The 19,847-nt window shown below is 42.1% G+C and overlaps 1 protein-coding gene across 6 annotated transcripts in view; it reads left to right on the forward strand.

The window, feature by feature from the left end:
* The window catches only part of ILDR1 (immunoglobulin like domain containing receptor 1), a 40,141-nt gene extending 20,348 nt beyond the window's left edge, over window positions 1-19,793 (forward strand). For 2 of the 6 annotated variants that reach the window (XM_077118170.1, XM_077118175.1), the window contains 5 exons: window positions 577-696; window positions 964-1,110; window positions 8,387-8,518; window positions 8,715-9,532; window positions 13,368-17,431. In XM_077118170.1, coding sequence (XP_076974285.1) covers window positions 577-696; window positions 964-1,110; window positions 8,387-8,518; window positions 8,715-9,532; window positions 13,368-13,409 — 1,259 coding nt within the window. In that variant the 3' untranslated portion in view covers window positions 13,410-17,431. Of the gene's footprint in view, window positions 1-576; window positions 697-963; window positions 1,111-8,386; window positions 8,519-8,714; window positions 9,533-13,367; window positions 17,432-19,656 lie in introns of those variants that run through there. The other 4 variants (XM_077118171.1, XM_077118172.1, XM_077118174.1 and 1 more) reach the window with 4 other exon arrangements.
* Window positions 19,794-19,847: the final 54 nt, after the last annotated feature.

Genomic DNA, 19,847 nt, shown 5'->3' on the forward strand with positions numbered 1-19,847 from the left:
TGGGGTACATAATAGCTTCAAACCAGCACATTGTCCAAGGTTCATCATACTTGCTTTTCAGATAACAGACTAGAAGAAGAGATGAAAACAAAAATGGTAAAGATGTTCTCAAACTACTTTGAGAGGAAAGTTCCTAAGAGCCATCAGGTGGCTTTCTGTTTACATCTCATTAGTCAGAATTGAGTCATATGTTCATCTGTATTAGAGTATGGAAAATATTGACTTTATTCTGGGTGGCAATTCTATGAGCATAGGAGAAAGGGAGAACAGGCATTGGGAGACAGCCAGTAATCTCTAACACACTCATTTGTAAACTTACCGTGAGTTTTAAAGACGTACTGTATTCAAAATCTTTTCTAGGTGCTAAGCAAGGCTCAATGAATGGTTGGTTCCACCATCATTATGGTGTTTAGAGAAAGAGAAGGATCTTATAGAAAGGAATTATGACTTTTCACTGAACTACTAAGGACCCTCTTAGGATGCAGAGGGACAGTATTGGAGTTTTGAAGCTACAGTGAGTTAAAAACCACTGCCCTCTCTTCTGACCACTGGTATTCCACCTCTTTTCCTATATAGGAGCAGACCTTGTGATTAATGAAGTGATGTGGTGGGACCATGGTGTGTACTATTGCACCATTGAGGCTCCAGGGGACACATCTGGCGACCCAGATAAGGAGGTGAAGCTCATCGTCTTGCGTAAGTGACTCTGGAATTTTCTACTTAGGTGCCACTACAACACCCTGAACACACAGAAATATGCGCAAAAAACAAGTGATCCCAGACTATTGTCATTGTATTGCCAACCTCTGAAGTTCCCTTTTTAAGGCTAAAGTTGTTTTGCCAGTATTTTGTTCAACCTTAACCTGTAGGTCAAGAGCTGTACTTATTGGACCTCTAGAATGTTAGAACTGGAAGCACCCTCTGGATACTTAGTTCAAGCCTTGCTTGGCTTCTCCTTTGCAGACTGGTTGACAGTGATCTTTATCACTCTGGGAGCCCTTCTCCTCTTGTTACTGATTGGAGTGTGCTGGTGTCAGTGCTGTCCTCAATATTGCTGCTGCTACATTCGCTGCCCCTGCTGTCCTACCCGCTGCTGCTGCCCTGAGGAAGGTGAGACGGGACAAGTGGTGAGATAAGGCGGTGCCGGAGCTCTAAACAGATTGGCTCCCTATGCCCACATTAAACTCTTGGGTTCTTCCACATTCTTCGCCATGACCTTCTCATATCACAGACACAAATGACTTTAGCCTCAGCCACGAAAATGGTGCTTAGGGAAGATACAGGGCCGTGGAATATGGCTGGCTATCTTGGTTGCCAGATAAGGCCTCTTACAGATAGCTCTGTCTACCAATGGCATATCTTCAGTAGCCCTCATATGCCTCATTGACCTTGCTTGGTCATGAAGTGATATAAAGGGGCAGTTTGAATGTAGCAGTGAGAGAGAAGGTACTCTTTAGAGATAACTTGCAAATAACAGACCAGAGGAGACAGATGTTAGAGCAATGGATCTCAAACTGAAGCTCACATCAGAATCACCTGTAGGGCTTAATTGCTGTCCTCATCTCCAGAATTTCTGATTCTGTTTGTCTGGAGTGTGGCCTGAGAATTTGCATTACTCGGAAGTTCCCAGGTGATATGATGCTGCTGGTCTGAGGGCCATACTTTGAGAACCCTGGTGTGAGAGGAAGGAAAGAGGGAGCAAGAAGATCTTGCTCTTAATATGATCTTTCTTTGGGCTGAATTTGACCCCTTATACCAGAATTATGACACATCCTAAAATTTGGGCTACAGATTTCATGGTGAAGGAAAAAAAATTTTTTAAATTATTCTACAAAGATCTTTTCTTAGTAAATACATAAAGGAATGGAGTCAACTGCTCTAAGTAGAAGAAGTTTTCTGTTTTCCTAAAATAATATTTCCTTTTCCTGATGATTTAAGTAAAGTAACACATTGTAGAACATTTGAAAAATACAGGAAAATGTAAAGACTAATCTAAGCATTCAGAGATGACCACTGTTAACATTGTGGTCTATTGGGAAGGAAATTTTTTTTTAAGTAAAAATAAGAAATTACCTCCATGAATAGAAACAAAACCTGATCTACAGTGGTGAGAAGGTCAATTGGTCTAAGTCTGGCTTTAGGCCCTGCACCAAGGTTGCCGTCTTACGGGAAAAAGGAACTAAGTTTTATTCGATGTCTGCTGTGTGTAGGCCCTTACTCACATTTCCTCACTGAATGAATCTTCACAACAACCTTAGAAGGCAGGTTCTGTTTTTATGGGTCAAATTTCAGCCCAAAGAAATATCATGTTAAGAGCAAGATCTTCTTCTGCTCCCTTTTCCCTTCCTTTCACACAAGGGTTCTCAAAGTACAGCCCCCAGACCAGCAGCATCATATCAACTTGGGTGAGATGCAAATTCTCATTCCTAATTAACAGATGAGGTGAGGGAGGGTCAGGTAGATTACATGGCTAGTAAGTAGGAGCAGATCAGGATTTGAATCTGTGTTCATCTATCTTGTGAATACTTGCATTTCCCACGGCAGGGGCCGCCGTGACCTCTGTGTGTAGATCACTGTGGGATTGGTTGAGATACTATTGAGCTTCTTAAAGAGGGCAGGAATAGAGAACTCCATATTGGGCCTTGGGGATCCCTACTTTTCAGGAGCTTCAAGGAGAAGGTGCCAAGGAGAACTCACTGATACTGGACTTGTAATATGCAAGATAAAATGAGAAACACCTTCCCAGCATGGTTTCTTAGAATCTCTAGGTCAGTGGGCAAAAACAGAACAAACAAACAAACAAAAAAACAGGCAGAATTGGGACAAAGTCAGCACATATGATAAATGCATCCATTCTTGATAAGCTGATAAACAGAGGATCTGGGGAGAGTGGTTTTTGTAAGTGGTTAGAGTTCATTTAGAAGAACAAGTAAAACAAAGAAATAATAGGCCACAAATAAAGACTTGAACAGATGAGGTCACTTTCAAAATGAGTCACTAGGGCAGATTGTCCTGAGAAGTTTTGTGACAAGAAGAGATTGCGTGGAGAGAACAGGAGTTGTTGAAGCTCTTTGGTGGGTGGGGGAAGGGGGGAGGCAGAAAGCATTGTCTGCTTTTTAGAAGAAAAAACCCGAAGCGTATTTGTAGGCAAAGAACCAAGGTCAGTAAAAATCGAGGAAAGTGAAACTGTAATACATGAGGTGATCACTGAGGAGTGTTGGAAGCAGTGGGAGTGGCACCAGGCCCACAGTGAAAGGACTAGTTTTGGAAAGAAAGGGAAGGAAACCTCTGAAAAGAGAGGAAGTCATTAAAATGTGGAGAATGTTTAAGGCATACACAGAAGGAAACTGAGGGAGCTCACATCAACCTGTCTCGACTTCAGCAAGTCAAAATTTTAGACCCAGAGGGGAGTTTTGAGAATGATATCCAGTGGTTCTTGAACTCTGGCCACAGCACACCTCCCCACCCTGTTCTCATTTTCCAGTGAAAGTTAATAAGGGACTAGAGAGGAGAAAAATGAAAATGACACCAAATTTTAGTAACCCTTGATAATTCACTTAACACTAGTAAACAAGCTACAGTGGAACTTAAAGATGCATTTTTGAAATTGTACCTCATTTTCCCGTGAGAACAGAAGAAATCGTTTTCATCCTAGATTGGTTACTAGCTTCCTCCTCAGAGAACTCTCTAGACATACCCTGTACTGGGCCTCAAGCCACGCTGAGAATCTTTGATCTACTCCAACCTATACCCCCTTCAATTGAGGGAAGTTCACACAGAACAACTTTTTCACAATTACGCAGCTGGTTAGTGATGGATTCTGGATGGACCAGGTCTCTTGACTCCATATCCAGTTCTGGTTCCTCTTCCTCAACAAAGATGATGTCATCAACTGAGCTTCACAGGGCTAGGACCTGAGAAATAGGGAATGTTTACCCTGCTGCTGCAGAGGAGGGAAAGCGAGGTCAAGAAAGATCACTCAAGGACTGCCCTACTGGGAGGCAGCTTGTCTGAATATGCAATAAACCCTGGCAGCCTGGAGCCAGTGGGGAGGAAGCTTCTGCTGGTGGTTCCGTAAGCCTGAGAAATAGCAAGAGATCAAAGGGCATGGGATTCTAGGGGGCTCCTGAGGGTATCACTGAAATGGCTGGGCAGTAAGGTCAGAGGGGACTGGGAGTATGGAGGAAAGGGGAAGGCTTGAGTGAGCATGGTCAAAAGGGCAAGGACTAGGTTCTATGGGGGTGGAGAGAGGATGGTAAGGAATGGTAACTGCAGTTAGGTATCTTCGAGGGACCAGGTCTTGTGTGTCTTGATGTACAAAGATGATGCTGGGTGCAGGGAAGGGGAGGTGCAGGTCTCTGGAGGAGTGTGTGAAGAGGGATTGAGCATCATTTTCACTTCTTTATTTTTCCGCATGGGCTGGCACCGGGAATCAAACCCGGATCTCCAGCATGGCAGGCGAAAACTCTGCCTGCTGAGCCACCGCAGCCTGCCCTTCACTTTTTTTTTTTAAGCATAAAAATAGTTGGTTTAATTGTACTGAAATTCAAATTTAAATGGCCTACCTGAGCTGAAGCAATTAAACCCTTGCCCTGAATTTCAGCTTCTGTGGAAGGGGTTTTCACCACCTCCTTGTTGGCTCTCTCTGTCCAGAGGATCTTCTCTTTTGTTAAATTTCTTCCTCATTTCTGGATCAGAGAGGTCTTCTTTAGCAGCTGCTACATCAGTGAATTTTTTCTTAGCTTTTTTTCTTTTCTTTATTCTGGGAATTATCTAGGTGCCACTACAGTGCTAATTTTTTTTTCTTGTACTTTCTTTTATTGTCATCATAGTCTTTGCATCAAGATACACAGCAGTGGTAGTCGGTTTCTTTTTAAGGCCTAGTATTAAATGTTAAATATCTTTTCCCATTTTAAGTTTACATTACTCTGCCAAGAAAAGTAAATAAATAAAACTCAAGTTATGTGAAGCCCGGACATCCTTCCCTGGTTAGCCGGGCTGTGTGAAAGTGGGTAGCTTTGTTCTCGCTGCCGTGTTTGCAGATCTGGACCCTGGAAAGATGGGATCAGGTTGTAACTGTTTTTGAAAAATATTCCACAAAACTGAGTGACCTGTTATAAGACAGGTTACAAAGTAAGGATGGGGTTAAGGGAGGGCTATTTTCTTTCAGCAAAAGAATTTTTGGACAGTCCCAGTCTGTAATGTTTTCCAGAAATGGTTTGAGGAGGGGGTAAAATTTCCACATGAGCTTCAAACTACTGTTTCTTTGAGAGGATGGTAGTTGCCTTGCCAAGGAAGGGGATGGCTAAGTTGGACCATCCCTTCACTCCCTAGCTAGGAAAATGGAAATGGGAACTTTATTGCCAGGGAGTGTGAAAGTGGGCTGAAGCTTCCATAGTACAAAATTCCCTTAGAGGTTTCTTCTAGAAACTGACAACTCAGACTTTTCTCTCACTTCAGCAATGAAGTTATTTTTTAAAAGACTGTGAAATTCTTCTATCACCCCTCTGGTGGGAAGTTGAGCATCTTTTTTGTCACAAAGATGAGGTCTTAGAAGATAAGCCCTGAGTCCTGGTTTTCTTTGAAAATGAAGATGTATGTGTCTTTGGTTGTTCAGTCTCCAAATATATGCTTTTGTCTCCTCCTATGGGATATAAGGGCAAAAGAAGCAGTTTATCATAGCAGTAAGATCCATTACCTAGTGAATGTCATATATTTGGCAATCCATGTGCATTACCTAACTTACCCCACAATAACCTTGTGAAACAGATATTATCGTCCCCAGCTTGTAGATGAGTCTGGGGTTCAGTGACTCCTGGAGCCCTCTCAAAGTCACATGGCTAGTACATGCCACTATTCAAATTTAAGTTCTTCTGGCCTTCAGAGCCTGTATTTGAACAAAGACCTATCTATCCCTCAAGAGTAAATTTCTCAGTGTTGTTAAAAATCCTCAACAGTCCATTCTACGCTGACCATATACATTAGAATCAGGGAGCTTGTTGGAAACCCAGATCCTCTCACCTGCCATTAGACCTACTAAGGAGTCTGGGAGTGGGGCCCAGGAATCTGTATTTTTAACAAGCTCATTAAGGGTAACTAAGGCAGGCTATATTCCATTGAGGTTCAGATAAAATTTGGGGGGAGTCTTTTGAAGCATTGTTATATTTCCCCACTAGGTGAGCAACAGAAACCCCTAGATGGTCTAGACAGCCCCTTGGGGGGCTGTTTTAAGGAAAGGAGGACAAGGGAGAAGGTGGTAGAGTGTGTCATCCACCCTGTCCCATCAGTTCTAGTGCATCAGGGAAAGGGGAGACACTGGTGAGAAAGGTGTGGCAGCTAAGGAAACAGGTTAATCTCTGGAGCCTGGGGTAAAAATGCAGGGAACTAACAAAATAGCTGTGTAGGAGCTGGAAGAGATCCCTTGCAGGAAGAAAGTCCACTGGGGAACATGAGTAAGCTCAACTTTCCCTTTCTCCTCTACTGAATTGGGGGAGTAGAAGAAAATGGCTAAAAGGGAACGGCACCAGAGGAAGCAAGGACCCAGTTAAAGGGGTTGGGGCGGAATAGGATTGTTCTGAATACGGTCAGATGTTCACGTCCCCCAGGTCTTAGAGGCAGGGACTTGGGTAGAATGGGGTTTGAAAAGTATGAGCTGAGTTGGAGAGAGAGAAACTGATGAGGTACTCTTAGGATAGGTTTTTTAACTTCATTACATAGAAATAAAGGAGTCTAGTGGTTGCACCAGTCAGTAGTTTGGCAGGAAAAGCACGGGGCTGGGCGTGAGGCAGCCGCAGCTTCACTTCCTGGTTCTGCCACTCACCAGTTGAAGGACTTGTACCTCTCTTCTTCATCTGATTCCCGTAATAGGAGATTCCTCTGGTTTAGTGTGTGTAAAGTGACCAACCGGCGCTCGTTCAACAGGGTATTACATGTGCCAGTGGTGGCCGGTAGAGGGAACCAGGGAGAAGCATCTGTTAGCAAGAGGAAGAAGAAAGTGCTGAACAGGGGGATTTGTCTTAAAGGAGTGTGGAGCGCTGTCGGTTAACCTGAAGGGGTGGCAGCTGGTGAGCTTCTGCAAATTTGCCTCTGATTTCCTCAAGGCTGGGCTTTGACTCACCATTGAGGCTGGACACCTGGAAGCTCTGCTGCAACTGCTTCCTGTTGCACTGGAAGTCTGTTTTGTACTGGAGCTACTGGTCAGCCCCCCAGATGCCCCCTTTGCTGCCCTCCTCAGCAGATCTCCTACCCTGGATAACTGGGTCCAGAATGCCTGCCTTCCATCACCTCTTCCTAGACCAGAAGGGATTGGTCAGGCAGAGCCTTGCTGTTAGGGGCAGCCACAAGTTTCGGGGAACAAAGGAGGTGGGGGTGCCTGGCTGGGGCCTGTTTACAACCAAGGCAGGTACTTCCTGCATTTAAACATGCAAGTACTTTCCTACATGCATGAATAGGCAGAGACCTTGGGAGACATGTGGCATTCAGTCACAGTGACCTCAAAATTAAAATTCATGAACAAAAACAACCAAATGCTTTTGTGTTTAATTTGCTTTTATTTTCACACAGTGCTCAAGTGACATTTCTATCCACCCCTTGTGTTGCCTTTTTATACTTTTCTTTATCTTGACGTGAGACTGAAAGAAAATGGCATTTTTCTTCCCCTTCTCTGTCCTGAGCCCATCCCTTAGAGTTTCCCACGGTTTGCAGAAAAACCAAACACTTAATAAGTTGAGCAAAAAAATAGAAAAGATCCACTGGAATTTGCTTCAGCTTCCTGCATTCCCTCACCTTCTTCCCACAGATTTTCTCCCACTCAGGGTTAGTGTGCCAGCTAAAAACACATTCTTCTGTCTTCCTTTCTTTACCAGTAATTCTGTCTGCCAACCTCAGTGTCCATGCCCTTCCACTCTGGGCAGGCAGCCCTGAGCTTCCCTGTCAGGCCCCCCAAAGCCCCTGACTCACAGCATCCCCTAAGCCCTTCACATCTGTACCTTCTATTTCTGGCGTGTGCCATAGGGCCTTGCTGGCTCATGGCTGAGATTTCATTGCCTGCTAGTATCTGTGGCTACCTGTGCATTTTAGATGACCTTGGAAATGGGCAGGATGATGAAATGCTTTCAGGGCTAAGAGTCAAGTTTGAAGAACATACATTCCTGAAGTACAGGAGTTGCAGTCTTGCCTAGGAAATTTATTCTAAGCCCCTTTTCAGAGAGGCAGCTGACTCACTAAGCCCTTAAATTGTACTCCCATGCAGGGTAGGTCATAATGGTCTTGGAAAAGAGAAGTTAGTCTCTTGGCAAGGCCTCTAGATGAAAAAAAAAAAAGTGAAGTGGGAAGCGTGGGGCTTGCCCTGGCTGAAGGGTCTGCATTTCTCCTTCTTCCCCTGCAGCCCTGGCCCGTCACCGCTACATGAAGCAGGTTCAGGCTCTAGGTCCTCAGATGATGGAAAAACCCCTGTACTGGGGGTCGGACAGGAGCTCCCGGGTTTCATCTTATCCAATGCACCCGCTGCTGCAGCGAGGTAAAGCTTGCCAGAGACTCGGGGTGGGGGAGGGCGAGGGTCGAGCGTGGACTGCAGTGGGGCCCCCATGAGCCATATGGTGGGCATTTTTATGACTGAGGATGGGAGGGGGTGGAGACAAGCTAAATAGTGTGACATTTTGGTGCCCTGCTTTCCACCAGCAGCTCTGCGTATTCTTACTCTTTTTTCCATTCAGAATTGTCCCTGCAGTCCAGCGTCCCACAGATGCCAATGTCCCAGACTGCCACTTACCCTCCCATAGCCAATGGAGTCCTGGAGTATTTGGAGAAAGAACTGCGGAATCTCAACCCAGCCCAGCCTCTGCCCCCTGACTTCAAAGCCAGATCAGGCCATCCATGCAGCATGCTGTCTTCCCTGGGCTCCGAGGTCGTGGAACGCAGAATCATCCACCTGCCCCCACTGGTCAGGGACCTGCCATCCTCACAGAGGACCAGCGACATCTCATGCCAGCAGTGGCTCGCCCAGATTCCCTCAGGACACTGGGATGTGAGGGAAGGGAGAAGGCAGCACCACTCCTCTGATTTCTACCAGGCACCCCAGGACCGGAGGTCAAAGCCCCGGGCGTTGGAGCGCAGGGAGCTGGACCACTCGAGGAGTGGAAGACACCAGAGTTCCAGGCCAAACAGCTCCCCCACACCCTGGTCAGACAGGGACAGCCTCAGCGATGGCCTCTCCTCCAGTGAGGGGCGTCGGCGACCCAGCCGCCCCCGTCTCAGAAGCCACTATCCAGAGAGACCCCGCAGGCCCAGCCCCCGGGAGAGCACCCAGAGGCACAGGAGACGCAGGCACCGCAGCTGCTCCCCTCCCCTGCCCTCGGGCCGCAGTTCTTGGAGCTCTGAGGAGGAGAAGGAGAGACGTCCCCAGAGCTGGGGAGCACACCGCCACCGCTCTCAGCCCCCAAACTGGCCCGAGGAGAAGCCGCCCAGCTACCGCTCGCTGGATGTTATTCCAGGCAAGGATAGCAGGAAAAAAGGGAGTGTGGAGAGGCGCTCGGTGAGCCTGGGGCCCCCCATTGAGGGGCGGGCATGGGCAGAAAGGACCCTCCAGCCAGAGTTGGCCCCTGCTAACACAGATCCTGTCACAGACCCCCGCTGAGGGTACCTTCTCTCTGTTTTGTGTGAACTTCCCGGGAGCTTGTTAGAGCCAGAAGGGGCCTGATGGGTGCAGGTGCTAGTTGGGGCAGGAGAGGGGTTTGGCACTCGCAGAGGGTCGTCTCATGCTCGGTCTCACTCTAGCCCTCATCATAGTTCTGTGAGGCAGGCCAAGCAGGGGCCCGTTTCCACAGATGAGGAAATAAGACTTAGAATGATTTTACATACCTTGTGAACAATGCAGCTAGGTCTAGAAAACAGGTCTCCCTGGCTGGGGCTTTAGCTCCTGTCACAGCTGCCTTGCTTTACTTCGCAGCCATATTTCTATACCCAAAATTAGAACATATTGCCTGACAAAGGACAGTTGTGCCACTTCTGGGTACTATAAGCCAGCATGTAAGGCCCTGGTGTTGGCAGGAACAGCCTCTGAGGTTTCCTAGAAAGGATATTTAATCTGATTTTAAAAACCCAGTATCCCAAATATGAATCAAAATGTAAGGTTGTACAGATGTGGTGCTCGTAGATGCCAGTCATAGCTTACCAGCCTGAAAGGAAAGCACAGGGGATGCAGGCCTTTGGGCCTCTGTAAATATGTCCTTTTCTGTCTCTCTTTTCGTAAAAGATGTCACCTTTGAAAATCATTTTATGATTAATACAGCCAAATGATGGTGTTCTTTTAATGCTGTTGCTTTGCAAAGTTATGCTGCCATGGCTCAGAAACCTTCATGAGCTGCCTTCTGAGCCAACTTCAAGCCAGCAGTGAAAAGCTATTTCTCTATTTTGCCCAAAATCCTTATCTCCTTTGCTTCTGTTGAGATCATCAAAGGGCTGTGCGGCAGACTCTGAGTGATGTTCCCAGAGTAGAGGGCAATTACAGGAACAAGAATTTGAGTCTCTTACAGGCTTTGAAGGCTTTGACTCATTGAAATACAAGTTTGGCTGTGACTGGTTTAAAATCCAGTCACATGCGTGCTATGTTTAAATGATGCTGACTTCTTACGCAACATCTCATTTAATCCTCAACAATCTGGTGAACTTTGTACTATTATTCTCATTGTACAGATGATACGATTATTTCTTCCATGTTACCTGGAAGAAAATTATGTCCTGAAAGAAAACACAGAATCAGTGAAAGCCAGAACAAAGCTATTACTTTACTATATAGTGACTAAACCAAGACTGTTATCTTCGTTTTAACAAAAGAATGTAATTTAAAAGCCAATTTGGGGCCCAAAATTAAAATCCTATTTTTTTTTTCTTCTCTTTAAATTAAACTGTGGGGCTCCATGTAAGTGAGAGAAGGATCAGAGAAAGAAAGGAAGAGACCTTAAAAATTTTTCATACCAATTATGTTCCAGACATTGTGGTAAGCCCTTTCCAAGCTTCATTTCTTTTAATATTCACTACAACCCTTTGGGATATAAAGAAGTTTTAATTAACATGCCCAAAGTCATACAGCTAATAGGGAGTGAAGCCAAAATTTGTACACAGCCCTCTGACTCTTAAGCCAATGCCCTTTTCAATAATTCATGCTGCCTGCCTCCTTAGAAAGAGAGAAGAGAATCATGCCAGAGTAATTATGTTTTCTGGTGACAATTTCTTTCTTAGTCTCTGAAAGGATCACAGCTTCTTTTATCACGAAGATGCGCACACCAATAAATACTACCAGAGGCTAACCAAATTTTCTATTATAAATTTGCTTCTGAGAACCAAAGATTTTGTTGCAGATGATTTTAAAAGCCTTCAATGTTTGGGGATCTCTTGGAGCTCATCTCCCAAAGGGTTGTCACTCTGCTTTATCATATTCAACTTTCTACTCAAATTCTGATAGTGCCCAGAGGCCCAAGCTTGACTTGGAAGACTGATTGGTTTGAGGGGCACTGTGTTCTGTTTGTAACTTGAATTTTGAATGAAGGTATTCAGCAGAGTACAAAGTTTCCAGTGCTGAAGGCGTCTCTCTTCCTGGCCTTTCAAGTCCTTGGAACTTGCAGTTACGCTCAGAAGTTATAATGCAACTGGACCACTAGATGGCAACCTTTGATTGTGCATTACTTGAAGTTTCTATGTAATCCTTGAAACAAGCTTTCAGCAGTTACAGCTTTTTGACAGAATACTTAAGAATACTTTATTAAATATTCAGAGCAATATCAATTCAACAAAAAACCTGTTGCCTTATATGGAACCTTCTCTCTCAGGAGTGTGTTTAACAAGTCAGTACCAACAAACAGGGGCTTTTGTGCAGATGATCTAATGGGAACTCAAAATACTAAGAACTGTTCTCTGCACAGCACCCATGACAAAGTGGAGGCTCTCTTGGGGGATCACCCACCTGACTCCAGGAAACCAGGACTGTAATGGAGATCTCACCTCAAGTCTGGGAGACTTTTCACTCCACCAGAGCTACAGCCTCAGAAATATAAGTAGCAACTTCAAGTTTTTGACCCAGTTTTCTGGCCTTTTTTGAATAGATCCTCTTTCTTTCCAATCTTGCCCTAACAGAAAGGGTTTCACTATGTATTTCTGGCTTCTTCCAAACTTGGCCTGTATACACGTGCTTTAATACAAGAAAAAAAAACACTTTGTTCTTTTCTTCTTCAAGCTACATCTAAGCTTTCTACAGAAAATCCCAGCTTTTGTTTTCCTCTTTTGACTCTGACTGAATTAGAAAAAAAATTAGGTCAAGATTCTTAATCTTCTACTTTCAATAAAATGTCTACTCCCTGATCATGTCTAGGCTTTCCTTTTTCAAGCCCTGAACAAGTTTTTTTTGCCCTATATCATTTCTTTCTTTTGTCTTAGAGAGCATTCATCCACAATATTTTTAATGCAGATTTTATTGAGATATATTCACACACCATAAAAAGCATTTATTGAGATATATTCACACACCATAAAAACCATCTGAAAATTTTTATTAGAAGCCCTGACCCCTGGAACTTACTTCCGTGATAAGCGAGAGATGCAGATTTCTTTTTAAATAGCAACATAAATATATATACATATACGTACCATTTTGGACAGTTTGTTTTGGGACAGATACCTTATCTTCCTATTTCAAATAAGATGAGGAAGGTCACATTCATGGACTACAGCTGTAGATATTAAAAAAGTAAATGTAAAGTCCTACATTACATAATTGAAGAAAAATAAAAAATGTAAACCATAATTCTTGCCCTCATGGAGAAAGTGGAAAAAGCACAGAGATTAAGAGGAATAATTTCTGAAGAAAGGCCAATGAGTTAATTTATCCACAAATGATTTTGAAAAATAATTTCAGAGAAATACCAAGAGATGAAGCTAAATTTTTTAGAAAAGCATTGAGAAGGAGTGCATGAGGAGAATATAAGTAGGAAAAAGAGAATTGGGTCATATCTTCATGAAGAGATGGTTGAAATATGGAATGATAAATGTAACAGGGTATTTTGGGTTTAACTGAAGGGGGCCTTGAAGATATTGAAAACCAGAGCAAGAGGCAAAGTAAATGAGACTATAAGAAATTTGAAGAATTAAAAATATTTGAGGCAGGCTCCAGAGAGATAGGAAAGATGGCAAACCTAAGCCCAGGGGAGCCACTGACTTTACAAAGTGTCCATAATTTTTAGATTCAGAACTACTGTCCCAGCAGCTGCCACTTTCCCAGAATTTGCTCTGGAATCAAGCCCACTTTCATGTACTGTATGCATATCTATAGATCCCTTCTCAGCTGACTGGATTTTTTTTTGTGCTCTGTTTCCCAGGAGAGAGACAGCTCCCATAGTGGAAGGAGTGTGGTCATTTAGTCTCCAGGCACAGCACTTTGGCTACTTCTCTGCTTCCATGTGTCATCAGCATCACCTAGATTTCCAGCTGACTTGAGACACTGCAAGTCTGTACATGACAGCTTTGGCTTAGATTCTGAGAATCAACTTGAAGAATTAAAAAAAAAGTTTGGGGAATTAATGACTAGTTTTAGCCGTGGTGTACTCTCTCTTCATATTTATACGGTCTCTGACTTGTAATGTATCCTAACTGGGATGTGATTCCTCAAGAACTTAGTAACTGTCTTCAACTAGGCTACAATGCTCAGGACCCTGACCATTCTCACACTGAGAATTCAGGAACCGTTAAGAAGAGATCAAACATGTTTCAGGGGCGAGAAATCTATGGAGCATTATAGGGAAATATTCTATGGGAAATTATCTCCCTATATTGCACGTGTCATGGGATCACCCATGTTAGGAGTCTTGCCTGCAGAATCCATGCCAAGTTCAGAGCACTCCTGGGGTTCTAACCACATGCCCTCTCATGGGCTATTTACTAAGGTGTAGAAAATCAGAGAATCCTTCTATTCCCCAGCCTTATTCCTGTCCTTTGGTTTCTTCTTGCTTTTTTTTTTTTTTTTTCCTATCTCTAATTTATATTTTCTTATACATCATATATATTCATTAACACCACTTAAAGTGCTTCCTGGGAAAAAAACAAAAATATGTAAATAAGAAAGACAATGTATTGGGCTGTTGATTCTGCCCCCCCAAAAACATCTGCTTTTCTACTTTGGTGCCCTTGACTGTATTAATCCTTTTGCCCCCCCCCTAAAGCTCAGAGCAGAACCAGGTCATTCTGGGCAGTTCTGCAGTCACCTTTTTTTTCTAGCACCACTCAGCCTTTCAGAATTGAGATTTTCCAAGCAGAAGAATTCCAGGCCAGAGAGAGCCCAAGGAAGCGGGGACTGTACCAGTCCTATAATAGGCTCTACTATGCCCTCCTGTTTTTTTCCTACTCCCCGCTGGTGGCTTGATAAATCCATTTGTACTTGATATAGAGACTCTTCTTGAGAGGATTGAAAGGAAATGGCCTGAGAGGAGAGGTGTGTGTGTGTGTGTGTGTGTGTGTGTGTGTGTGTGTGTGTGTTTATGTGAGGTCCTCATCACTATCCTTACATGTATGGCCTTAAACTCAATTTAGATCTTGTCTTATTGGCCATCTATCCCTGCTGCCCCCACCCAGCCCAGTCTCATTAATTTAATTGCATGTGGAGATAACTGGTTAAATGCCTGCTCTGGGCAAAGGTTTCTTTAGGACTTTTGATATCCACATGGTTAACTGAGTCTAAAATAGCAAAACATATTGTGGGCATAAAATTCAACCAGATGAGGGATTTCTGGTCTGGAAAAGATGGCATAAGTCGTTTTTTTCCAGCTCTTCCCCACTAAGGAAGCACAATTCTAAACCTGGGAAATGGCATAAAACACAACCAAAGGAGAACTCTGCTGGAAACTCAAGACAAAAGGACAGCAAGATAGGGGATCTTAGATTCCCTCAATCAATAGAAGAATAGCCAGACCTGGCATTTCCTGGCAAGGGAGATGGGTTGGGAACCCCCTCAAAAATAAACTACTAAGAGAAGCACTCTCCTTCCCTGCTGCTCCTGATAGTCCCCTTTCCCATGGAAAGATTCTGAAGTGAGCAGGTAGAACAAGTAAGAAAGACCCAAATAAAGTAGGCTGCTCAATTCAGAAGGCTTTCTGTACCTGTCACCCTCAGACTCCCCGAGACACTAAGAACCATCGAGAGAGATACAATTACAGCAAGAGGCCCAGTCCAGGAAGTCAATTCGTCTCCCCTCCAAGGTCTAGAGAGGCTGGGGCAGTTGGGAGGCACCAGTAGGATTCCACCACAACCCTCCCCAACAGAGAAATACCTGGTGATGCAGTCAGAATAAATTCCTACTGCTCAGGCAGCACTAGCAAGACCAGTGGGAGCCCCAGCAGCATGTGGGATACACCCAGCAGGCCAAATTAACCATAAGACCTCTGAAAACTAAGCTGACGCTAGAACCACAGTCCATAAAAGTAGGCTATGATCCACGTGCTAAGCCTAAAACTCCTCGTGAAAATAGAAGACTTAAATAGGATCCAGGGTCTCCTAACATAATAGATCAAATGTCCAGTGTACAATAAAAAAAAAAAAAAATCACCTGTCCTACCAAAGCCCCAACTTGAAGGAGAAAATATAATCAACTGATGCTGACACCAAGATGCCAACACCAACTAGAATCGTCAGACCAGGATTTTAAAGCAGCTATCATAAAAATGCTTTTCTAATCATTTGAAACAAATGAAAATTTCAGCAAAGAAGTAGAAATTATTTTAAAGAGCAAGGAAAAAATGGAAGTTATGGAATGAAGAATACAATTAATAAAAGCTGGTCTCAGTGGTAGTGGAGATGATGGAAGATGAATCAGTGAACTTGAGAACAGAACAGTTGTTCTGTTCACTTGGTTCTGAACAACAGAGAAAAAAATAACTAAAAAAAGAAAAACTAGATCCCTAGGGACCTGCCACATCCAATATTCATATCATCAGAGTCCCAGAAGTAGAGAGAAAATGAGTAGGACTGAAAGAGTATTTGAAGAAATAATGGCTAATGGAAGATCCCAACCTAGCAATGCAAGAAGCTGAATGAACTTTAAACCAAAATATACCCAAATAAGTCCATGCCAAGACATCTTAATTACATTTTTGAAAACTAAAGACAAAGGAAAATCTTTAAAGGCAGCCAAAGAGAAACAGCAAAAATTGGTGTTCCCCCTGTAAGGGAACAGTAATTCGAATGGCAGTGTATTTCTTATCTGAAACCATAGAGAAGGAAGTGATAAAATACTTTTGAAGTGTGAAAAAAAACCTGTCAACCCATACTTCTTTATGTGGCAAGACTATCTTTCAGGAATGAAAATAAAACAATTCTCAGATGAACAAAAATTGAAAGATATGTCTCTAGCAGACTTACCCTTAAAGATTAGCTAAAAGAAGTTCTTCAAACAGAAAATAAATTGAAAAAAAAGAGATTTAGAGAATCAAGAAGTGAAAAGGAACAACAGAAAGAGCAGAAATATATATCATAAAATGACAATTATTTTCCTTGTGAATTTTATAAATAATATTTGATTACTGAAGCAAAATTATAGCAACATCTGATACTAAAGACAATGATATTTAAAAGTGGGGAAGGTAAAAAAAAAAACTAAATGGAAATGAGTTTCCACAGTTACCTCCAAATGGTGAATGTTGATAACAGTAGATGATTATAAGTAGCATGTGTAACATCCAGAGCAACCTCTATGAAAACTATACAGAGAGACCCACGCAAAATTACTATAGACAAATCAAGGTGGAATCCTAAAATATGTTTGCATAACCCACAGGAAGGCAAGAGAAGAGAAACAAAATTAGAGGAACAAATAGAAAGCAAATAGTGAAATGGCAGACTTAGGCACTAACCCACCAATAAATACCTTAAATGTAAATATGCAATTGGTTTAAATAACCCCAATTAAAAGAAAGATTGGCAGAAGGATTTTAAAAATGAGCCAATTCATTCTATCAACCAGAAACTTGCCTCTAGTATCAAATACATTAAAAGTAAAAGAAAAAAAAACATACCATGCACACAATTTTAAAAAATATCAAAACAAGAGTGGCAATATTAATAGTTGATAAAGTAAACTTCAAAGCAAAGAAAATTACATGAGACAAAGAGGGACATTATATAATGATAAAAAAGATCAATCCACCAGGAAGTCACAATTATACTAAATGTGTTTTCACAGAACAACAGAGCCTCAAAATATATGAAGCAAATACTGATGGAGCTGAATTGAGAAATACCCTATAACTATTAAAAATTGAATTCTTAATTAAAAAGCTCCTCAAAATGAAATCTCTAGTACCAGGCGGTCTCAGTAGAGAATTCTACCAAACTTTTAAAAGATAATGAGGGTTCGATTCCTGGTGCCTGCCCATGCAAAAAAAAAAAAACAAAACAGCTTTACATAATCTCTTCCAGAAAATAAAATAGGTGGAAACACTTCTGAATTCATTTAAAAGGCCTGTACAAAGCCAAATGAAGACAGTAGAAGAAAATAAAATTACAGACCAATATCTCTAATAAACTTAGACACAAAATCCTCAAAGAAATACTAGCAATTTTTTTTATAACATAAAAAGAATTATACATCAGACCAAGTGGGATTCATCCAGGTATGGAAGGCTAGTTCAACAATAAAAACATCAACCAATGTAATTTATCATATCAAAGAGCTGAAGAAAGAAATCATGTGATTATATCAATTAATGCAGAAAAAGCATTTGACAATATCCAACATCTACTCATGATAAGAACTCTCAGCAAGTTAGGAATAGAGGGGAATTATCTCAAGTTGATAAAGAGCATCTTCAAAATGCATCTACAGCCAGCATCATACTTAATGGTAAATAACTGAATGATCTACCCCCAAAATTAGGAACAAGGGAAAAATGTCCACACTCTCAAGACTCTTATTTAACATAGTACTGGAAATTCTAGTCACCGCAATTGGGTTCAGGGGGGGTGGGGGTGGGGGAAGAAATAAGAGACATATAGATTGGGAAGAAATAAATAACATTTTCCTGTAGTTGCAGATGGCATGATTTTCTACATGGAAAATCCCAAGGAATAAAAAAAAAAGTTAATAAGTTAAAACTTTGTAGAACTAATAAGTGCATTCAACCAGGTCACGGGTTACAAGAGCTACACATGGGGACATTATGTGATGCAAAATAAGCCAAAAACATAACAGCAAATACTGTATGGTCTCATTTAGAAAATACTTATAAGAAAATTGGGGGCTAGAATGTAAGCTCTTCTAGCAGTTACATTTAATCTGGAGCTGTAATTATTATTTCTAGATTTTGAGAGGCTGTGCTATATATGTATAACCTGTTATTTCCCTGGAACATTGGTACCTGTGTGTCACCTAAGGCTCAGAGTAGGAGTTCTGCAGTTCTGCAGGTCAGCATTGCCATGAACAACTGTCAAAGATATTGAAAAAGAGATCAGACTTCAGAGGTAAGAATGAAGCTGATTGGGTTGGGACTAAAGGAAATCAGAATACAGGGGTAAGGAGGATATTGTCTGTATTTTAAATCTTCATCTACTCTATGAGACCAAAGGAAGAGAGGTTTATTTTGTCTAAAACCTAGATTTTCTGTAGCACATAATCTAACTCAACCAGTCTGTATAGATCATTTAAACAACCTAAACACAGGGAGCCTAGAATGGGAATGAGGGCTTATAATTCTGTGTAGCTTAATGTAATACCCAGATACATCTTAGATTGAGCAGATAATTAAAAAGCATTGGTAAAACCCCTTGGGGGGTGGGAGAAAAATATGGATTTGTTAAACTTTACCACTGGGGAAAACCCTAATACTATTTCAAACATTAGGGACTCCCAAGTTAATAGGCCAAGCCCTTAATCTTGAGGCTTGCTCTTGTGAAGCTTATTTATGAAGCAGAGAAGCTAAGCCCTTCTATAGTTAAGCCTAAGAGTTACTTCCAGAGGACTTCTTTTGTTGCTCAGATGTGGCTTCTCTCTAAGCCCATCTCTGCAAGTAAAATCATTATCCTCCCCTCTGTGTTGGACATGACATCCAGAAATGAAAATCTCCCTGGCAACGTGGGATATGACTCCCAGGGATGAGCTGGGCCCTGCCATCATGGGATCAACAATGCCTTCTTGACCAAAAGGGGTAAAAGAGTTGCAATAAACAGGGTATCAGTGGCTGAGAGAGTGTTTCCAGGCTTCTTGTTTCCAGGCTTCTCTGCCTACTGTTATGTAGGCTTCAGCTAGATATTGTTATTTATCATGGTTTGCCAAACCCCAATCAAAACCATTCCTGCCAACCCTAAAGTACACCTAAAGCTTTAGCTAAGATTCAGTAAAGGTTCCATGTCCTGGGATTACTTTCCAGAAACTTACAACCCTCAGATGGGTTTCTAGGCCAGATAAGTCCTGAAACCCAGAGGGGCTAGCCTCTCCAGAACATCAACTAGTTCCATCCCCCTATCTCATATATTGATAGCCCTTTCCAACATGAAAAATTTAGAATGGAAATAGCCCAGATACCCCTAAAGATTGGGAGAAAGATCAAAATAGAAGATGGAGTTATAACAGGATAGAAATTAACAATGAATATAACTGCTAAATAATTATATTATTTCTTTTAGTTTCTAGTGTCTTGGAGCAGCCAGAAGTAAAAACCTAAAATTGTGGAGCTGTAACCTGTACCAAACTCTGAAATCTGTTCTATAACTAATTGTTCCGGTGCACTTCGAAATTTATTCCTTTTTTTATATATATGATTTTTCCACAATAAAAATATAAAAATTTAAAAAAGAGCAATGCATGAAAATCAATG

Source organism: Tamandua tetradactyla, chromosome 10 (genome assembly GCF_023851605.1).
Source record: "Tamandua tetradactyla isolate mTamTet1 chromosome 10, mTamTet1.pri, whole genome shotgun sequence".
Lineage (NCBI taxonomy): Eukaryota > Metazoa > Chordata > Mammalia > Pilosa > Myrmecophagidae > Tamandua > Tamandua tetradactyla.